Here is a 22,034-nt window from a genome sequence, read left to right on the forward strand (position 1 = left end):
ATACTTCCTGCGGAGGAAACTGCCCTGATGAAGCAGCTCGGGGACCTGCGCCCACAGGGAGCCGGGCCTGTGCTTGGTCCTGGAGGCTCTAAGATGAACCACACGTGGTCCTTGTGCCCAGTGAATAAGGCGTTCTTTGGGGGATAGTTAACAAAAGATGGCGATAGGAAGCATACTGTTCTGATGGAACCACGTCCAGAGGAGCCCCTCGTCCAGCCTCGGGGCAGTCAGGGAGTTTCTTGGAGGGGCCTCCAAACAGAGTGGGAAAGGACAAGTTGAGAAAGGATGACGCATTCTAATAGAAGCCTGAAAGGATGTGGGGATGTGGGACCTGGCACAGCAGGCCCCATTTGTGCCCACGCCAGGGCGGAGGAGCAGGAGGGCCCCTGGCTGTTCTAAGGTTGGAACTAGGTCTCGTGTTACATGCGAGCTCCTATCACAATGCCTGGCTCGGAGCAGGGGCTCGCCTGGCTGACAGGTCGTGAAACAGGCCTCGAAATGCCCCGTGTGCTGTGCCGAGGGGTTTGGCTTATGCTGCTTACTTGCCACCAGAAGGAACTTTGTGGATGGGCTTCTTGATCTTGTGAAACTGGATGATATGGGTATATTCCGATTTTGGAAATTCTTCAAGCTGTGCATTTATAGAAGCATGAACATTTCTATTTCAATAAAAACTTAACCGCCCAGCCAGTGTGGCTCAGTGGTTGAGCATTGTCCTATGAACCAGGAGATCACAGCTGATACCCGGTTGGGGCATCTGCCCAGAATGTGAGCTTGATCCCCAGTGTGGAGCGGTTCTCTCTCATCATTGATATTCCTCTCTCTCTCTCTCTCTCTCTCTCTCTCTCTCTCTCTCTCTCTCTGTGTGTGTGTGTGTGTGTGTGTGTGTGTGTCTCTCTCTCTCTTTCTCTCTACCTATCTATCTCTGGAATCAACAAAAATATATTTTTTAAACTTAACAAAAAAAAAAATGACTTTACACAGAGCATGCACCGGTCCACCTGCCTTCCCCGGGAAGGCCATAACCATTCACGGATTCCCTAAGTTCCGGTTTACCCTAGAGATAGCCTCTCAGCACCTCTTCATTCTCAGGAAGGACCATCCTCAGCTGCTGCTGGGCCAGGAAAGGTGAGTGAGAGGATGGCTGCAGAGAGAACAGAGCAAAGCCCACGCTCTGCTCTCCCTCTGGGGGAAGAAGGGCACAGCAGAACTTGTAAAACAGAGCTCCGCTTACTCAGTTCAGAGCAACCATAGTTTTCTTCCAGGTGCCTCTGAGAGGCTGGAAACTGATCGGAATGGTGAATGCAGAGGGGCGGTTGGAAGCAGGGCTGACAACCTGTTCTGAGGTTAAGAGAACGAAAAAGCCCTTTGGACCTTGGGGTCCCAAAGCTAGCCTCGAAAGATCTAGAATCACCCTTCACAATAATATTGGTGATGCCTGGGTTATAGAGGATTTGGGGTGGAAAAGACACCTCAGCCCCTCCCTGCGGGCAGAAGCTAAATTGTAACCCACAGAGTGCTCAAGGATGTACAAGGCATTTTTCGTAAACTGTTATCAGTTTTAATGAGCTACAAATTGCCTAACAACATTGTTTCATTATAACGGAAATGCTTTTTGTTTTGCTAAAGCAGGACTGGCTATATAGTTAAATGATTGGAAGAGTAAAGCCTTTAATCCTATAGATTAATAAGGTATGACCTTTAATGCTGGCAAGCATTTTATCTTTAGAGATGAATATCATCATTTACCTTCTGTGGTCCAGATTTTCTGAAAAGGTTAAGATAGTGCCGCAGAGTACGGGAAGGCTTTTATTAAAGGCTTCAGTGGTCACAGAACTGCTGGCCTATCTTTAAAGGAAAGTGGCGGGGGCGGGGGGAGAGATAATAATTGTTAAGGAAAATACCGCGATGGAAAGAGAACATTCAGGAATGGAATAAGATGGAGTCGCTTTGGGGATGCTGGGGAGGACAAAGCAGCAGCAATTAGCACTGGGCTAGTCCCGATGTGATTACCACCCTGCTCAGGAAATCACCAGAAAGGTCAAATGTTAGTCTCACTGTCTTATATGTGCTACAAACTGCCACAAGCAATTTCTCCGAAGATTCTGGAATCCCCCTGGGGATGGCGTGGGCAGGACAGGCAGAGCGGTCTGCTGCTTCCTGGCTCAGGGCCTTTTGCTCAGGCTTCTGTCAGGCTGGTCTTCCTGTCCCTTTTCACCTACAACCTCATCTTTCACTCCTCCTGGTCTGACACTGTGCAGGGTTCAGCATGCCACAATTATTACTGAACGTCTTATATGCCCTCAGAGAAGGTTTGAATTGTGACTCCAAACTCCAAAGACAATATTGGGCCTCAGATAAGTCCAAATGCCCTTTCTCCCAGCACCCACGCTATGCAGAGTTTAAAAGACAAAGGAGCCCTAACCAGTTTGGCTCCGTGAATAGAGCATCGGCCTGCAGACTGAAAGGTCCCAGGTTCGATTCCGGTCAAGGGCATGTACCTTGGTTGCGGGCACATCCCCAGTAGGGGATGTGCAGGAGGCAGCTGATAGATGTTTCTCTCTCATCAATGTTTCTAACTCTCTCTCTCTCTCTCTCTCTCTCTCTCTCTCTCTCTCCCCCTTCCTCGCTATAAAAAATCAATAAAATATTTTTTAAAAAAGGAAAAATATATATAAGTATCCCTTTTAGTTCTTCCCAAGGCTTTAGTTCTTCCCATATAACTAGAAAGCTCATTCTCTCTAGAGTCCATAGTAAGTCTTTACATGATTCACAAAAGCGTTGCATTCCCCATCTATTTTCTTTTGAAAGAATAAGGGAATGCTAGCAACAAAACAAGCCCAATTATCGCTAAGTTCTGCTGCATGTTTTCATGACTTGGCAATTTATATAAAGTAGGTGTGAGTCTGTCAGTGAAGAATGCGGTGTGGGTTACCGAGAAGACACAGATAGAGAACGAAGCCTAACATCTGTGAAACTAAAGTGGAACAGACCACGATAATGACTTTTCATAGGCTCGGATCTGTCATGTCCCCACCTGTCTTTCCCTCAGCCCCTATGTGATGGATGTTCCCATCACACCAGCTGAGGCAAAATTGAAATATTGTGCAAAGTACATTTAGATTGATTAAAAGACACAAGAGTTACCCAGCCCCATCGGAAATGACGACTGAACGACTGAATAACAACGGCCCCCGAACCGGGGCATGTGAACCTTAGAATGAGGCCTCAATTTATGGTCTTTCTCTTTTTTGTAGATCAACCAAGCTCTAGACCGCATGGAGGATGTAGTGAGATTATTTAAATTAATTCTACTTAAAAGATGCTAGTTTTGATAAAACCAAGCCATTAGTTATGATGGCAACCCAATTAAGCCCGTTTAGCACCCCTTATCTCAGCTGTTACAGTAATTGAGGAAGAAAAATAAATGGAAGACTCAGCCATCATTCCTTGTTACTTCAAGTACCAGGAAAATATCAATCACGTTGAAAATACTAGCTACAATTCTGTCCCTGAGAAAACAGCCCAATGAAAGCACTGCTGGCAGAGGCTGGGGTCAGAGCCACCTGCAGACTGCACGTGCAGCCCAGAGGGCGTGGCCCGGTGCCCCCTACACCTCGAAATGAGCCTGCTCCCAACTTAGCTGTGCCACCCTAGGTGTGTGACTTGTGCCCTCTCAGCCTCAGTTTCCCCACGTGCCCTGCTGGGTTGTTGTAAGGACTGGAAATCATGAATACTAAACTCCTGGTGCCTAGTAAACACCTAATAAATATTTAAATGAGCTGACTTGAACTTCTGGACTTTCTAAATATATTAGTACAGGATCATCAGTATCCAAGGCAAACTATGAAATGCCCTCTGAGGACCACCCTGTTGGTGGCCTGGGCATTTTTCTAGGGAAGGAGTGGGCCAGAGTCCTTCACTCAGAGTCAGGCTCTGTATCAGAAAATGCGCCAAAAAATGCCACCTTGGACATTGGCATCAGTTCATGGGACTTGCCTGTCTTTAGGGGGAGATTCAGCCAACTTTCATCTGCCTGCCAGCAGGACCTTTCCACACGGACCAGCCAAGCCAACCCTCTTAACCACGCTGCTCTCAGACCTCCGCTGGGAAAGGAAACTGATGTGAGCATTAAAACGCTTTCTGCAGTGCCCACCTATGCCAGCTCAGCTCCTCCTGCCAAGGTGTCTCCTAGCCGGCCCTCCTCTGTGTTCCTTATTCCCCAGTTCAGCTAATTGCACCACCAGCTGCACAGTCCCCAAGCTGGGACCCAATCACCTGCCTACCCATCACCCCTAGTCCAATTCTGGCTGTCAGTTCAGCCTCCTGAACCCAGCCCCCGCCCCTCCACTCCGACTGCCCTCACCTCAGCCCTCATTGTCAGTTCCCATTACTGCCCGGGCATCCCAGCTGGTCTCCCTGTGTCCTCTCTCCTCACTCAAGTCCATGCCTTTCCGTGCCTCCAGCGTCCTCTGCTTTTATCAAAGTGATTCTCCAGCTTAAAAGTCTTTGTACTTCTTCCCACAAAATAGCCACACTGTTTCCTCCTCCTGGAACAGCTTTCCCTCTCTCCGCAGAGCATTCTCACTTCCAGCACACTCAAATGCCATCTTTTCATGGAGCCTCTGATCTGTCCCCAGGCAGTTAATTACTCCATGCCACAAGCCCCCTGACGGTAATCCCTGTATCTCTTCCTGCACTTACAGTGCTGTTCTGCATCTGTTCGTGTGTCTGTTCCGGCCATACTGTTAGCGTTTCAAGAGCAGGCACCCTGTGCCATTGATTTTTCTGCACATCCACCCAGCCACAGAGTAGAGTCCCAATGAGTGATTTTTGACTGAATGAATAAAAGGGAAGTGCCAGGTTTAACATGGCCTCCAAACCAGCACTTCCCCTATTTTTTTCCTTTTCTCTAAAGTTGGAAAAAGGAGACAAAAAGCCCAACAGTTGACTTTTTAAAACAGTCCATTATTTCAGATTATTGTCTCTTCTAAAAGAAGTTTTTATCCCAATTATGTGAATAATTAGAGGCCCGGTGCACAAAATTCGTGCATGGGGGGGTCGGGTCCCCTTAGCCCAGCCTGCACCCTCTTCAATCCGGGACCCCTTGGGGGATGTCCGATTGCCAGTTTAGGCCCGATCCAGGAACGGGCCTAACCTGGCAATCAGACATCCCCCTCACAATCCTGGACTGCTGTCCCCAACTGCCCCCTCCCTGCCAGCCTGGTCACTCCTAACTGACCCCCCCTGCCGGCCTGCTCACCCCTTATTGTCCCCCCTGCCGGCCTGGTCACCCCCAACTTCCCCCCTCTGCCAGCCGTCTGATTTATTTTGCTTAGCATGATACTCTCAAGATCCATCCATGTTGTCACAAATGACAGTATTTCATCTCATTGCTGAGTAGTAGGATAAGAACTATATGATTTCACTCAGATGTGGGATATAAAACAGAAAGCAGCAAATGACAAAACAAACAAACAAACTCATAGACACAGACAGCAGTGTAGTGGTTACCAGAGGGGAAGGGGTTGGGGAGGTTGAAGAGGGAAAAGGAGGGTCAAATGTATGGTGATGAGAGGAGACTACACTTTGGGTGGTGAGCACACCATGCAATATGCAGATGATGTAGTCTAGAATTGTACACCTGAAATTTATGTAAACTCGTTAACAAATGTTGCCCCAATAAATTTAATTTTTTAAAATGCTTATGCATTCATGAGATTCTTGGTTTATGGGGAAGATGCCAGAAATTTTGTAAAATACTGATACTGAAAAGCCATAGTAAACAGAACATAGGGATGAACAAAACAATACAAAGGATGGCCTTATAGAGAAGAAACCTGGTCCAGGCTCCCTTTCAAGCACAGCTGAAGATACGCTTAGAGCCCTGTTCTTTTGAAGTAAGAGCTCTGGCATGATTTGCTCACAGCTGCTTGCTGGAGGCTCATGCAATGTACAGAAACACAGTGGGAACTCAGTGGGGAGGAGGTTTCCCCACTCATGCATCTTGGCCCTGTAAACAGCCTCCTCTCCTGCATTCTGACTGCCCTCGCCTCAGCCCTCATTGTCAGTCCCCATTAAAGTAGCTGGGCGCCCCACCTTTGCTCAGGCACCCTCATCTGTACTTTGCCTCCGCTTAATTCATCCTGTCTTCTGATTTTCCTCCCAGAATTTGGGCCTCAGTCTCCCTTGAGACACCAGATAAGTTCTCTGTCCTTGGCCCTGGCATGGACTCCCTGCTCTGAGCCCCAGTTGCACAGACCCCATTGCACACACAGTTCTCTTCTCCCCCAAATGAGACAGGGAGGCCTTGAATGTAGACACAGTCACTACTCTCAGAATAGAAGCATGGCAGAAATGGAAAACTTGGGGAATAGAAACATGGAGAACCGTCCTGATGCTTAGAGCCCATGGAGCTCAGAAATGAGCTTCCTATTTCTCTCCCTTCCCCCCCTCTCCTCTTGCATTTTAGTTTTCACATAGGCAGCCTTACTTTGCACACTGCTCCCCACCTAACACCACCTATACTCATGATTCCAGGGGACTCTTGATGACATAAATGGCTTTGGAGTCTTATCTTTCTTGTCTGGGGATTGTAACGTGTGAGAAGCTGGTCCCTTGTATGCAGGTGTTTATAGCAGCACTAGAGGCCCAGCGTACGGAATTCGTGAATGGGTACAGTCCCTAGGCCTGGCCTGCAATCAGGGACATCTTCCCCAGCTGCCTGCAGCCAGCCCTGCCCCCCGCCGCCACCCACCCCCGGTTCCCTGTTCGCCATCGGGTGATAGGTGCCTGATGGCCGGGGGAAGGGACTGAGAGGTTGGCTGTTCCCACCCGCTCACCGGCCCTGCCCCCACCACGGGTGGCCATGAGGCTATCAGAGCCTGCCAGCCAGGGAAAGGGACCAAGAGGTGGTCAGTGCGCCTCATAGTGACTGGCCCAGCGGTCGTTCTGGTCATTCTGCAATTAGGTTCAATTTGCATATTAGCCTTTTATTATATAGAATAGAGGCCTAGTGCACGGATGGGGGCCAACTGGCCTGCCCTGAAGGGGGTCCCAGATTGGGGTGGGGAGTTCCCGCTGGGGGCGGGGCGGGGCTGGGCTGGGTGAGGGGCTGCAGGCGGTTTGCAGGTCGGCCACGCCCCCAGCTTTGTCAGGAAGGACGTCCAGAATGACGTCTGGAAGACGTCCGGTCTATCCAGTCTAGTTAGCATATTACCCTTTTATTAGTATAGATTGTTCATAATAGATAAAAAATAGAAATGACCCAAATGTCTGTCACCTAATGAACTGATAAACAAAGCATTATCTGTTCATAGAGTGAAATATTATTCAGCCATAAAAAGGAATGAAGTACAGATTCATGCTATCGCATAGATGAACCTTAGAAATATAATGTTAAGTGAAAGAAGCCAAACACAAAAGATCACATTTTATATAATTCCATCTATAGAAATTTCCAGAAAACACAAATCTATAGAGAAAAAAAAGCAGATTAGTGATGCCTAGGGCTGGAAGTGGGTAAGGAGAGTTAATACAAGTGGGCCCAAAGTGGGGGTTTTTTGGGGGGGAGGAGAGGTAAGGGGTGATGGAAATGTTCTAAAATTAGATAGCGGTGATAGTTGCACAACTCTAAATTTACTCAATATGAACTAATTGTTTTAAAAAAAGAGTGAGAGACAAGAAAGTAAAGTATAATTGGACAAAATATTTCTAAATCCCTGTGTAACTTTTGAGATTACATTTCTTTTTCTAATTAGTATAGTAATCATGGTTATTATAAAGAAAATTAAAAAGAAGTATTATTTGAATGTTAATTACCTGGAGAGATAAACGTTATTTAGGCTTTGCTATATTTCTTTCTCATCTTTTTCTAATCACATATATTTTTTTGATTAGGATCACACTGTTTTTCATTGTGTCTCTTACAAGATTTTTTTTTCTTCCTGAGTAATGGAACCTATCAGAAAAATCTCAATGTTTTCTGGCTAAGTAGAAATCCTGTTTGGCCAGAATTCTGAATTAAATAAAATTCCTATATGATTTTTTTCTCATCACATCCACACTCATATCATCAAAGCTGGGAGACCCATGTACACACAGGTTCTGTTGTACTGACTTCGGCTCTGTAGGTCTCCCACAAAGAGCAATATACTGTTAGTCATGTAAATAAGGGGAAAATGGAAGACTGCTTTTCACCCTCTCTCCAATGCTTCACGCCCACCGCACAAGCCAATAGGATAAAACGTTGTGCTCACTAGTCTGGCCCAGATGGAGGGTTGTGTCATGATCACCAATCATCCCTTTCACTTTCTGGGAAAGAGCACGTGGTGTGGGAATACCGTGTCTTCAGGCCACAGGTCTCACACTGGTGATACACGACCTTAGCCTGGGACAATTACTTAATCTAGCTGAGTCCCGGTTTCCTCGTCCTGGAAATGAGGGAAAACTAGAAAGTAGGACCCCGAATGCTCAAAGCAGCCACCTCTCCGGTCTGCTTGGACTTTTCCTCCTCTGAATAGTAGCGGGTGTTCGGTTTCTCTACACAAATCCTCCCTTTTCGTCAGTTGGATGAGCCTGCTTCTCGTAGAAAATGCACAGCCCTGCCCCAAATAAACCGAGAGCGCAAAGTCCAGGTGTAAAATAGTGAACCAACCAGACCAAGGGCATAGCCCGGCCGGCAACAGGCCTGGTGCCCAGCTCGAGCTGCCAGCTCAGCCTCTCGTGGGCAGTTATCCCAGCTCAGAGTAAAAAGTGCGAGTTAAATTGTCCTGGTTCGAAATCAAGAAGTGGGTCAGGTTGGTCCTGTCTTGGTCGTGTGATGTGCTGAGAGGTATGATAAGCTGTCCATGCTGAGTGGGGTCAACAAAGCCAGCAATGGGAGCATGAGGTGGCCAGTGCCGGGAAGACCCTGGCAGGCTGCCAACTCCATGAAGTCAGTGCCTCTCTTAAAGCCACAGTCCTCTGGATGGAATGGACTCCATTATCGAGATTCATGGGAAAGAAATGGGGACCATTTCCCCCACGTCTTGCCAGTGTTTGGCAGCATGAGCACTTGGAAGCTCATGAATAATCCACCAACATTTGAAGGCTGGGGGTGGGGAGTTGTTGAATGGGCACGGAGTTCCAGTTGGGGAAGATGAAAAATTCATGAGATGGATGTGGTGATGTGAATGTACTTAATACCACTGATACTTAAAAACGTTTAGGAAGGGCCCTGGCTGGTTTGGCTCAGTGGATAGAGTGTCCGCCTGCAGACTGAAGGGTCCTGGGTTCGACTCTGGTCAAGGGCACATGCCTGGGTTGCAGGCTTGGTCCCCGGTGGGGGGCCTGAAGGAGGCAGCCAGTTAATGATTGTCTCTCATCATTGATGTTTCTATCTCTCTCTCCCCTCTCCCTTCCTCTCTGAGCTCAATAAAAACATTTTTTAAAATGTTTAGGAAGGTAAATTTTGTTGTGTATATTTTACTAAAATTAAAAGTTCATAGATGCCATGGCTGGTGTGCTCAGTGGTTAGAGTGTCTGCCGAAAGGGCTCAGGTTCAATTCCCAGTCAAGGGCATGTGCCTGGGTTGTGGGTTCGCTCCCTGACCCTGATCTGTCTTATATCCCTCCTCTGTTTATCTCTCTCTCCCTCTCCCTCCCTCCATTCCCCTGTCTCTGAAAAGCAATGGAAAAAATATCCTCAGGTGAGGATTAACAAAAAAAATAGTAGCTCATAGGGGAAAAAATTAAAATAATAATTTTAAAACCCAAGTCATGGTTTAGGGACTTCATTTTGCTTTCATGGTTGAAATAAGAGCCTGAAGAATCTACCTACATCGTTCTGACATGGAAAGTAAAGGTTGGAGAAGGAGGCCTGAGACTCAACTGGTTAATGTGAGCCCATCCTAAACCTCTCCGGGCCTCAGCCTCAGAACACCTAAGACAAAGGCATCCGGGATCAGCTGCTCTGAACCAGCACCGAGCCCACGGCTGCAATTCCGGTGTCCGCTGACCATTCCCCCTCCCCCCCAGTGTTAATGTAGGTGCATTTCTCCGAGGCAGGGCCATGACCGTCATCAGGGCCCCAAAGGGGAACCCACCTCCCATTCAGTTTAAGAGCCACTGACAGGTAGGATTCCTGTCTCAGGGCCCTCCCATCTTCTAACACCGTGCAGACGGAGCCCCTGCACACGCAAGGCGGTCTCTCCACCTGTTCGGAAGTTGGACGTCCTCTGACCCTTGCGGGAGACAGGGGAGATGAGCTGAATGGTTCTAGTTCTATATCGCAGGAGTTTTCCTCAAACTGAGGCTTTTTTTTTTTTCTACTGAAATAGAAAATCGGTGAAGGTGGGCACAATAGCATGCTTGGTTCTGATATTTGATTATGCAGAGACGTTCCTTGGGGGCTGGGGGTGCTGGTGGAAAGGGGATGGGAAGGGATGAGGGATTTTTGCTGAGTGCTGAGAAATACCTAGAAGCTCCAGTATTTAGTTCCTGGGGCCCCGGAACTATTGGAGCAAAATGGCTTGTGAAGAATCATTATGGGTTTTGTTTTGTTTTTCCTTATTGATTAAGGTATTACATATATGTCCTTATCCCCTCATTGCCCCCCTCACCCCCATAGTGTCTGTGTCCATTGGTTATGCTTATATACATGCATATGAGTCCTTTGATTGATCGCTCTCCCTTCCCCCTACCCTCCCCTGCCTTCCCTCTGAGGTTTGACAGTCAGATCGATGCTTCTTTGTCTCTGGATCTGTTTTTGTCCATCAGTTTATGTTGTTCATTATATTCCACAAATGAGTGAGATCATGTGATGTTTATCTTTCTCTGACTGACTTAGCATAATGCTCTCCAGGTCCATCCACGCTGTTGCAAATGGTAAGAGTTCCTTCCTTTTTACCGCAGCGTAGTATTCCATTGTGTAGATGTACCACCGTTTTTTAATCCACTCATCTGCTGATGGGCACTTAGGCTGTTTCCAAATCTTAGCTATTGTAAATGGTGCTGCTATGAACATAGGGGTGCATATATCCTTTCTGATTGGTGTTTCTGGTTTCTTGGGATATAGTCCTATAAGTGGGATCACTGGGTCAAATGGGAGTTCCATTTTTAGTGTTTTGAGGAAACTCCATACTATTATCCACAGTGGCTATACCAGTCTGCATTCCCATCAGCACTGCACGAGGGTTCCTTTTTCTCTACATCCTCACCAGCACTTGTCGTTTGTTGATTTGTTGATGATAGCCACTCTGACAGGTGTGAGATGGTACCTCATTGTCATTTTGATTTTCATCTCTTGGATGATTAGTGACTTTGAGCACGTTTTTATATGTTTCTTGGCCTTCCTTATGTCCTCTTTTGAAAAGTATCTATTTAGGTCTGCTGCCCATTTTTTGATTGGATTGTTTATCTTCCTTTTGTTAAGTTGTATGAGTTCCCTGTAAATGTTTGGTACTGGCACAAGAACAGATATATATAGACCAATGGAATAGAATAGAGAACCCAGAAATCAACCCAAACCACTATGCTCAATTAATATTTGACAAAGGAGGCAAGAGCATACAATGGAGTCAAGACAGTCTCTTTAATAAATGGTGTTGGGAAAATTGGACAGATACATGCAAAAAATGAAACTAGACCACCAACTTACACCATACACAAGAATAAATTCAAAATGGATAAAGGACTTAAATGTAAGATGGGAGACCATAAAAATCTGAGAGGAATCCACAGGCAGCAAAATCTCAGACATATGCCGAAGCAATATCTTCACCGACACAGCTCCTAGGGCAATAGAAACTAAAGAGAAAATAAACAAATGGGACTACATCAAAATAAAAAGCTTCTGCACAGCAAAAGAAACCATCCACAAAACAACAAGAAAGCCCACTGCATGGGAGAACATATTTGCCAATGTTATCTCTGATAAGGGTGAAGAATCATTATTTTTTAATTACATTTGAATTTTGGATGGTGATTTTTCTCCCCCCTGTGCATATAAGCTGGGAGAGGCTCTTTCCCTGGGGATTTTGAAAATCCTCTCGTTACCTTATCAATGAAAAAAGCAAGTTCATTTTATTTGACTTCAGAAAAAGACATCATCAGGCTGGCCTGGGAATAACGCATGCGGAATTGAAGACAGTAGTATAATTAAGTTCACAAAAGGCCCATTCATATGCCCTGTTTCAGATATTCATAATGCCTTCTCATCCATTCTACCAAGTGACTTCATAATATATTCAGAGTGGAGAAAAATATAGTGGATTCCTCTGAGATATTCAATTAGTTCAGTAAAAAGAAAAAAAATAATTTTTCAATAAAGATATTCAACCAAATGACTAAAGCTGACATTGGGTAACCAAGTTTAAAGTAATGATGCGTTTCCTTTGAGTTCTTGCTCTAACAAAAGATGATATGCTGCCATTAGAAATAGCAATCCTTCTGATAATTAATTACATCTGTGTTCCTATCTTAGCAGACATGTATTTGCATGTTTGCTCTGGAACTGTCTTCGGGGGTTGATATATGTAAAGTTCCACCAGCCCCTCTAGACAGTATCTGTTCTCACTGCTTCATAGTGAGCTTCCTTCAAGCGGGTTTCTTCCCCACTAATGGAAGACCTCTCCCAAAAAGTCACCCGCAACATGCTCCTTGCAAGATCCCATTGCTTCTCTCTACTCCTTATCCTTTTGGGCATCATAACACATCGCCTCATCTTCCAGTTCATCTCCCCTGTCTCCTGCAAACCGTCATCTGCTCTTTAAACTTGGGGCGTTCTACACAGCCATCTACACCCCTCCCTCATTCTGCACTTTCACCTAATTTGCTAGGAACGGTTCAAAAGTATCTGTGTTGCCAATGTCCCCATTGCCAACCCAGCCCTGGCATTTCCCCTAAGCTCTGTGCACCTGTACATGTTGCACTGAATACAGGGCTTATTAGCACCATCAAATCTGAACTGTCTTTCCATTCCCCACTACCTTCCGTGCTTCTCCTGGCGCCTCACCTGAGAGCCCTGTTACCAAGAAGAGACATTTCTTTCCTGCTCAAACCACCCACATCATGACGCAATCCATCATGACGCAATCCAATGTCCAACATCTCCTGTCAATACCGCTGTGTGTTTCTAAAAGTGAGTCAGGTCAGGCTGTTTCACTGTCTTTCTGAAGACCCTCCAGTGGAACTTGTCATGATAGTCAAGGCCCCATGCCCTACGGGACATATCCAGCCTCATCCCCTTGCCGTGCTCGCAGACAGCAGGGGACAACCACGATGTCTGACAACCTTGCCTGTATCCACACAGGCCAGGAGCGCAGGATGAGCCGCAGCAGAATGCCTCGTGATCCCCCCAGAACTGTGAGCTCGGGAGGCTTGTGAGGAGCTGCTATTGTCCACTTCTCACTGGCCCCCCTAACCCCCTGGGAGGCTGTCAAAAGACAGTTTCTCGTCATCTTCCGGGTTCTGATGAGGGGCGAGGCTTTCTGCCCACCCCTCTTGGAGTGCAGCTGCAGACAGGAAAACCACTGAGAGGCAGCTTGAAATTGGCTCCTCAGCCCCAGGGTCTCCCTTCATCTGTGATGCAGCCAGCTGCCCCCTGGGGCCTGGGTGTCACCTGCACACAGGCCATCTTTGCCTACTCATCCTTTGACTGTCCCTGTAAGTAATAAGCTGCCTGAATCTAAAAAGGACTCATTGTTTCTTCACCAGCAGAACCTGTCAGACCCGGCCTGGCCTTGCGCTGGACACCCATGCTCTGAGCTCAGATATTCACTACCTTACACCCCATGTGATCCAGAACTTGAATCAAAACCGAATGTGCACTTCAAGGAAAAAGAAAAACACGGGAGGAGATAAAATAAAATTAAGCTTATAAATCTGTTTCAGTGCAAATGAGGATAGGAAAAATAGAATGGGGCCAGACAGTAGGTCAGTACCCGTGCATAAAATTAGAGCACAGTCATTTCAGACGCACAGCAAATCCTTTTGGAATAATGCAAATCCATACACTTACTAACTACAGTTAGGGCAAATGTGGCTCTAACTTTCCTCACTGAAAATTTGGACTATTAATGGATGCTTTGTCCCAAGAGCCAACCTCTAATTCATAGATGATTAAAAGTGAATTTAAAGAAAGGTAAATGAAATCATGCTGAGTCATACCAAGATTAAACAGCCTTTTCTTTTTTTAAAAAATTTTTTTCTCATTTTTTATTAAGGTATTATATGTGTACATATCTTACCATTGTAAACAGCCTTTTCTTTAGGTGAGTTATAAGGGCTTCTTTTCTTTTTTTAAAAATATATATATATATTTAAATTGATTTCAGAGAGGAAGGGGGAGGGAGAGAGAGAAACATCAATGATGAAAGAGAATCAATGACTGGCTGCCTCCTGCACGCCCCCTGCTGGGAATCGAGCCTGCAATCTGGGCATGTGCCCTTGTCCGGAATCAAACCCAGGACCCTTCAGGTCACAGGTCGACACTCTACCCACTGAGCCAAACCGGGTTGGGCTATAAGGGCTCCTTAAAATAATGTTTCCTAAAGTGAAAATCATATAGTAGCTGAAATTTTTTTAAATGAAGCTTTATGTATAAGACCCAAAGATTATGTTATAGCCAGCCTGTGGTTTTATTTCTCATAACTAACCCACCTTCTCAGACTGTCCTATGCTGCCCGGCCAGCCCCCGTGGCACCATCACCCTGACCAGCCCCCATGGCACCGTCACCCTGACCAGCCCCCGTGGCACCGTCACCCTGACCAGCCCCTATGGCACCCCGACCAGCCCCCATGGCACTGTCACCCTGACCAGCCCCCATGGCACCGTCACCCTGACCAGCCTCCATGGCACCGTCACCCCTGACCAGCCCCCATGGCACCGTCACCCCGACCAGCCCCCATGGCACCGACACCCTGACCAGCCCCCATGGCACCATCACCCCGACCAGCCCCCATGGCACCGTCACCCCGACCAGCCCCCATGGCACCATCACCCTGACCAGCCCCCGTGGCACCGTCACCCTGACCAGCCCCCGTGGCACCGTCACCCCGACCAGCCCCCGTGGCACCATCACCCCGACCAGCCCCCGTGGCACCATCACCCCGACCAGCCCCCGTGGCACCATCACCCCGACCAGCCCCCATGGCACCATCACCCTGACCAGCCCCCGTGGCACCGTCACCCTGACCAGCCCCCGTGGCACCATCACCCTGACCAGCCCCCGTGGCACCGTCACCCTGACCAGCCCCCATGGCACCCTGACCAGCCCCCGTGGCACCGTCACCCTGACCAGCCCCCGTGGCACCGTCACCCTGACCAGCCCCCATGGCACCATCACCCCGACCAGCCCCCATGGCACCATCAGCCGGGCCAGCCCCTTTTGGGTTTTTTTTCAGACCATTTTTTACTTACAAAAGACAACCCTGGAAGGGCTCCCTCTGCAACCAACTACCCATTCAGTGTAGAGCTATTCCCCATAAAACATGGCCTTCTCTCCGGGAATCTCTACCTTCCTGTGCCACCAACATACGGGAATACTTAGGTATCTATCTATAATAATAAAAGTGTAATATGCTAAATGGACTGTTCAGCCAAAAGACCTTCCGGCCGACCTTCTGGACAAAGCTGGGGCTGCAAGGGCCGAGGCAAGCCGCCGCAGCTGTGAGGGCCGAGCCCCTTGCACGAATTTCGTGCATCAGGCCTCTAGTATTTAGATAAAAGGTTGAATTTTTTATAATACATTTTTATTGACTTCAGAAAGGAAGGGAGAGGGAGAGAGAGGGAGAAACGTCCATGATGGAGAGAATCATTGATCGGCTGCCTCCTGTACACCCCACACTGGGGATCGAGCCTGCAACCCGGGCATATGCCCTGACTGGGAATTGAACTGTGACTTCCTGGTTCATGGGTCAACGTTCAACCACTGAGCCACACCGGCCAGGCAAAAGGTTGAATTAGGAGCAAGGAAATGTCCCTTTGTTATCTCCATTATCAGAGTGACTTTCAGAGTGTTAGTATGACTTGTGTGTTAGAAGCTCAGGGTTCTAAAGGTGAAGCCTGAAGAACTTAAATCAAAAGTCGTATATATGATGACAGGCTTGGAGACCACTAAGCTTTATACAGATGTGTAAGCTCTTACCTTTAGTCCTGTTTGAACCCCTTTAATCATCCAGGTGTCTGGCGTCGGGGAAGTGCTGTGCAGCGCTCCTCTTCGTTTTAGCAGCTGTGCACTCATATCGCCCCTCTTCCCTAGGCGACCCGCCTGCCACCGGCACTGGGACTTTGCTGATCACCCTGGAGGACGTGAACGACAACGCTCCCTTCATCTACCCCACGGCGGCCGAAGTCTGCGATGATGCCAAAAACCTCAGCGTAGTCATTTTGGGAGCCTCAGATAAGGATCTGCACCCAAATACAGATCCTTTCAAATTTGAAATCTATAAGCAAGCTGTTCCTGATAAAGTCTGGAAGGTCTCCAAGATCAACAGTAAGTCAGCCAGACGTTCCACACTTACTCTTGTGGCTTTAGCCTAGTGGCTCTGGCTTGGTTTCTTTCCCCAAACTGTTCCTCCTTTCCTCTCTCTTGTGTGTTCTCAAATGGTTTATTTCAAGTTATTTATGCACTATAAATATTGATAATTTTCCCACCAGAAAATGAATACAATATGTAAATACTAGAGGCCCAGTGCACAAAATTTGTGCACTCAGGGGGTCCCTCAGCCCAGCCTGTACCCTCTTGCAGTCTGGGAACCCTCAAAGGATGTCCCACTGATGGCAGTGGGACATCCTTAGCACTGCGGAGGAGGTGGGAGAGGCTCCTGCCACCACCGCTGCACTCACCAGCCGTAAGCCTGGGTTCTGGCTGAGCGGTGCTCCCCCTGTGGGAGTGCACTGACCACCATTGGGCAGCTCCTGCATTGAATGTTTGCCCCCTGGTGGTCAGTGTGCATCATAGCAAGCGGTCATTCCTCTGTTTGGTTGATTTGCATATTAGCCTTTTATTATATAGGATATTAAATATGAGTTCCTTATAATACAAACATGAAAGTTTTCTCTATTGCTTCCTCTCTTACCTTTTCTATACTGGACACAGCATAATCTCTGCCCTGTATGGACTGTACACTCTATGGTGTGCATAGTATATGCTGTGTACTCTACACCTTACACTGTACACTCTATACAGCACACCCTGTACTATACGCCTTACTGTACACTGTATGCTATCCACCCTGTATTGTACACGCTGTACTATACACTATACTGCACACCGTCCACTCTATACTGTGTATCATATACTGTACACCTGGTACTATACACTCTGTGCTTTACATCCTATACTGCACAGCCCTATACAGTACACACACCCAGTCTCCAGCCTTCAAGAGCCAGGGTCTCTGCTTCTCCCTAAGCATGTCTTGGCTCGGCTGTCTCTCCTCTCTCCAATAACTGTGCTTACATTAACTTCCGCCAGCACCATGGAGAGTTCAGGTCTCCAGCTTCCATTTTATGCTGCAGGCCTCCTCAAAACTGACTTAGTCTTTATTATGACCTTGGCCTTTACTTTCAACTTTGATATCTTCTTTCATCTATCCTGTTCCTCATTTATGAAACTCGCAAGCAGTGTCCCTTCCTGCCAATCTTTCCATGCGGGCATGTGGTATTGAAAACTTGGCCCAGCATGTATCACCTGCCTTATTGAGACTGAAACCCCAATATATTGAGTAATGAAGTACCCCTCTATCCACAATACCTCACCCACTTTCCTCCTCGCTAAGTTCACCTTGCCTGGAAATAAAGCCAAAAGCCAGAACTCACGCCTTAGATATACACTCTGCCATCAGTAATGAACGGCTCCTGCCATTGACCCAGTCAGGGCTCCCTCTTCTTACATCAGTGGCAGAATTTTTGAGAGAGATGGGGAATTACCATTTCATTAAGTTCTGAATATGTATTGTACACTTGTGCATAAAATTTTCTATTAAAAATCTCATATGTATTGTGATGGCCTTATCTCACATCTCATTTTATTACTGCCTTTCTCCTGTTATTGATTATAGTTGCCTGTTTGTCTACTTTATTGCTTTTTAAAGAATGAATTTTGTTACACTGATTATTTTTAATTAAAACAGCCCTTCTCTTGTTGAGGGGTTACTGTTTTGTTTGCTAGTGTTTGCAGCTGCGGCGGATTTGAACAATCATCACCAGATCTTTCAAACTGGAATTTTCTCATTCAAGAGTTTCTCCTCTACTTGAGGGAGAGGGGGGAATGTCCCATGAGTTAATCTGCCATTTCACTGGGGTAATTTTCTACCTTGGTTACATCAGCACTGCCACCTAACCTTCTGGTTAGGATAATACTTCATCTGCTTTCCCTCCTGGTTTTATGTAATAGATAAAATGCCTTCTAAATTCTTTTTCTTGCCCCCAATTATTTTCCCCCAAATACTTAGCATTGTCTATGCCCAGAAAGGGACAGTTTAAAACAAACAAACAAAAAAATCCTTAGTCATCTGAAAAGGAATGGCCTGAGGCTAAAACAGTAGCCAGGTAGGGTGGCCACTCCCGAGGGCTGCCCAGAGGCCTGGATAAGGGCAGGTATTCCCACCAAACGTGGGCTTACAGACCCCATCTCCATGTGTGGGCTGTGCAGTGGATCCCCATTCAGATCCAGGGCTGTGGGCTGAGAAAGACAACAGAATCCATCCCCCTGGCAACACACAGGCTCAAGCCCACATAGAGAGTGAGAGGACTTTTTTCTTTTTCGGGGGAGGGGTCCGCAAGAATTTATTTTGATTATTTAAATTTGGATTCCTATACAAAAATATCTGAACTGGTAATTTTTTTCTTTTCTTCCAGTTTTTTTAAAGTATAATTGACAAATAAAAATCTATATATTAAAAGCCTAAGCAACTGGCCAACCAGCCAGTAGCTATGATAAGCACTGACCACCAGGGGGCAGACGCTCAACGCAGGAGCTGCCAAGCTGCTGTCACTTGGCAGCAGTGGTTCTCGGGTGATGCACCCGGAACCAGAGAGGAGAGAGCCTGATTCCGGGGAGTGTCACCCAAGAACTGCCCTCTCACAATCTGGAAACCCTCAGGGGATGTCAGAGAGCTGGTCTCAGCCCGATCCCCGCAGGCCAGGCCAAGAGACCCCACCAGTGCACGAACCCATGCACCGGGCCTCAGGTTGTATATATTTAAAATGTACACTATGATCATTTGAGAACAGATTTTTACATTATTTTTTCTAGATATCTAATGTGCTCTTTGAGAACATTGCTTTATTGGTATAATAAATTTTCAGGGAGGGGTTCTTGCTACTCAGTCATTTCACAAAAGTGGATCCCCTTGATATTGATTATAATAACACTGAAATATAGACCTCCTTTCATGATGGAAACGTTCTACCTGGGCTGCCAGTGTGGTAGCCACCAGCCACATGTGGTTGCCAGGCACCTGAAGTGTGGCTGGTGCAATTGAACTGAATTGATATGTTTATCCGATGTTATGGATTTAAATTTAAACACCCACCTGGTTATAAACAAAATGCAATGCCTGTTTTGCATGTTCTCACTCTTTTCTTGGAAAGGTCTGACCCTCTCTAATGAAGGCCTCTTGTCTTCACAGACACGCATGCCCTGGTAAGCCTTCTTCAAAACCTGAACAAAGCAAACTACCAGCTGCCCATCATGGTGACAGATTCAGGGAAACCGCCCATGACGAACGTCACAGACCTCAGGGTACAAGTGTGTTCCTGCAAGAATTCCAAAGTGGACTGCAACGCCGCGGGGGCCCTGCACTTCAGCCTGACCTCAGTCCTGCTCATCTCCCTCTTCAGTTTAGCTTGTAAGTTGGCCTAACTCCAGTGCGTGCATAATAATGAAAACGTAATCAAAGCCTTTTCCCACATATCTTCAAAAAAACTTATCCCAGAGGAAACATTTGTTTTAGTTGATGTCTGTATAATAGAGGGTGTTCCATGTAAAAGTGCTCCAAGTAATGTTGAAAGGCATCTTACCATCCCCCTTGCTAGGCTACAGGACAGGTGGAGATGCTGCCTGTTGATGCCCCTGAACTTGAGCTAATACCAATGTGTCTGGATTAGTTAACTGGTCCGCCAGGGCCCTATTTCTCTCTACATTGTACTGAATAATCTTTCTCAAGGTTGAAGTAGATACTACACCTTTTTAAGAACAATCATGAGAATTCATGGATGGCAGTGGGGCCGTAGGAAAAGAGATAAATGTATAATTCACACATTGTTTCCACTGCCTGGTGGTAATGGCTATAATGTAATGGAGCATTATTTTAAACAAATAAATTATTATACCTAGTAATATAGATGTGAGCATAAAATGAATAGACATTTCCTACTTATGGGATACTAGTCCAGTTTTAATTTTAGCAATTATTTACATACTAGAGGTCCAGTGCATGGATTCGTGCACTGGTGGGAGGCATGGCCTGTGGGGATCAGCCCCCCTGTGGGAGCACTGCTCATCCAGGTCAGCTGAGCGGCGCTCCCACTATGGGAGCACACTGACCACCAGGGAGAAGCTCCTGCATTGAGCGTCTGCCCCCTGGTGGTCAGTGCACATCATAGTGACTGGTCAACCAATTGTTCTGGTCATTCTGCCATTAGGTCACTGGGCTTTTATATATATACTAGAGGCCTGGTGCACGAAAATTCATGCACTCGGCGGGGGGAGGAGAGGGTGTCCCTCATCCCAGCCTGTGCCCTCTCACAGTCTGGGACCCCTCGGGGGATGTCCACCTGCTGGCTTAGGCCCGCTCCCCCTAAGCTGGCAGTCAGACATCTCTCTGGCAGCCTGGGAGCCCTCAGGGGATATCCTACTGATGGCTCCTAAGCCTCAGTTGGACATCCTTAGTGCTGCTGGGGAGGCAGGAGAGGCTCCCGCCACTGCCCCTGTAACTCGCAGCCGTCAGCCTGGCTTGTGGCTGAGCAGAGCTCCCCCTGTGGGAGCGCACTGACCATCAGGGGGCAGCTCCTGCATTGAGCATATGCCCCCTGGTAGTCAGTGCACGTCATTGTGACCAGTCATTCCAGGTTGTTCCACTGTTAGGGTCAATTTGCATATTACCCTTTTATTATATAGGATAGATAGCTAATGCCATTCAAAAGCCTTTTGGCCCTCGGTATTTACATTTTGAGAAGGTTACTAATGTAATTATAAATTTGGAAGTTGAGAAATTGATGACTAGAAAAAAAAATAACAGAAGTTACTATATCCTGATGACAGTGGCAAGTAGGGTCACAGGCAACACACATTCCAACGTCAGAAGTTACTGTGTGTAAAGCTCTGTGCTGGGCCAGCGTCCCATGGGTAGAGCTAAGGAGAAAAGACTTTATCATGAGAAGTTTCTCATTGGATAGTTGAGACATTTCTTCAAGAAATGAAATATTGCAGGTAAAGGTGTTCCTCTCTCCAGTTTTATTTATTATTCTCTCTCCCAAGAGATAATAGCTTTTATGAGTTAGAATGTGTCCTGACATGTTTTATACTTTTACTACACACACACACACACACACACACACACACACACACACACACACACCATGTATAGTTCTATTTTGTGCTGTTTGGAAAACTTTATGAAATTTGTATTATATTGAGCATGATGTTGTCCATCTTGCTTTTCTTCCTCTTCTCATTACATTTCCAAGATTCATCTATGTTGTTCTAGTTCAGGGGTCAGCAAACATTTTCTATAAAGAGCCAGGCAGCAAATATTTTGGGTTCTGTGGGCCATATCAGGTCTCCATCACATATTCTTTTTTATTGTGGGTGTGGGTTCTTTTGGCTTCATTCTTTTGTTCTTTACCACTCTTTAAAAGTGTGAAAAACATTCTTAGCTTGAGAGCCACACAAGCGCGCCATGGCCCACCAGCCATAGTTCGCCCTGCACTAGTTCATTCATTTTAACTGCTAGAGAGCATCCTGTCACATGACTGTGGCACAGACGCATTAGGGTTATTTACAGTGTCCTGCTCTGACCAGCTCTTGCAGTAAACACTGGAATCTG

The 22,034-nt window shown here is 46.7% G+C and overlaps 1 protein-coding gene across 2 annotated transcripts in view; it reads left to right on the top strand.

Annotated features, from left to right (window-relative positions):
- The window catches only part of CDH13 (cadherin 13), a gene marked incomplete at its 3' end in the record, with an annotated part of 1,039,464 nt that overhangs the window by 1,012,024 nt on the left and 5,406 nt on the right, over positions 1-22,034 (top strand). The window contains exons 12-13 of one of the 2 annotated variants that reach the window (XM_079760072.1): positions 16,241-16,474; positions 19,617-19,835. In XM_079760072.1, coding sequence (XP_079616198.1) covers positions 16,241-16,474; positions 19,617-19,835 — 453 coding nt within the window. Of the gene's footprint in view, positions 1-16,240; positions 16,475-19,616; positions 19,850-22,034 lie in introns of those variants that run through there. The other variant, XM_079760071.1, reaches the window with a different exon arrangement.

The sequence above is a fragment of the Cnephaeus nilssonii genome, assembly GCF_951640355.1.
Source record: "Cnephaeus nilssonii genome assembly, chromosome: 20".
Classification (NCBI taxonomy): Eukaryota; Metazoa; Chordata; class Mammalia; order Chiroptera; family Vespertilionidae; genus Cnephaeus; species Cnephaeus nilssonii.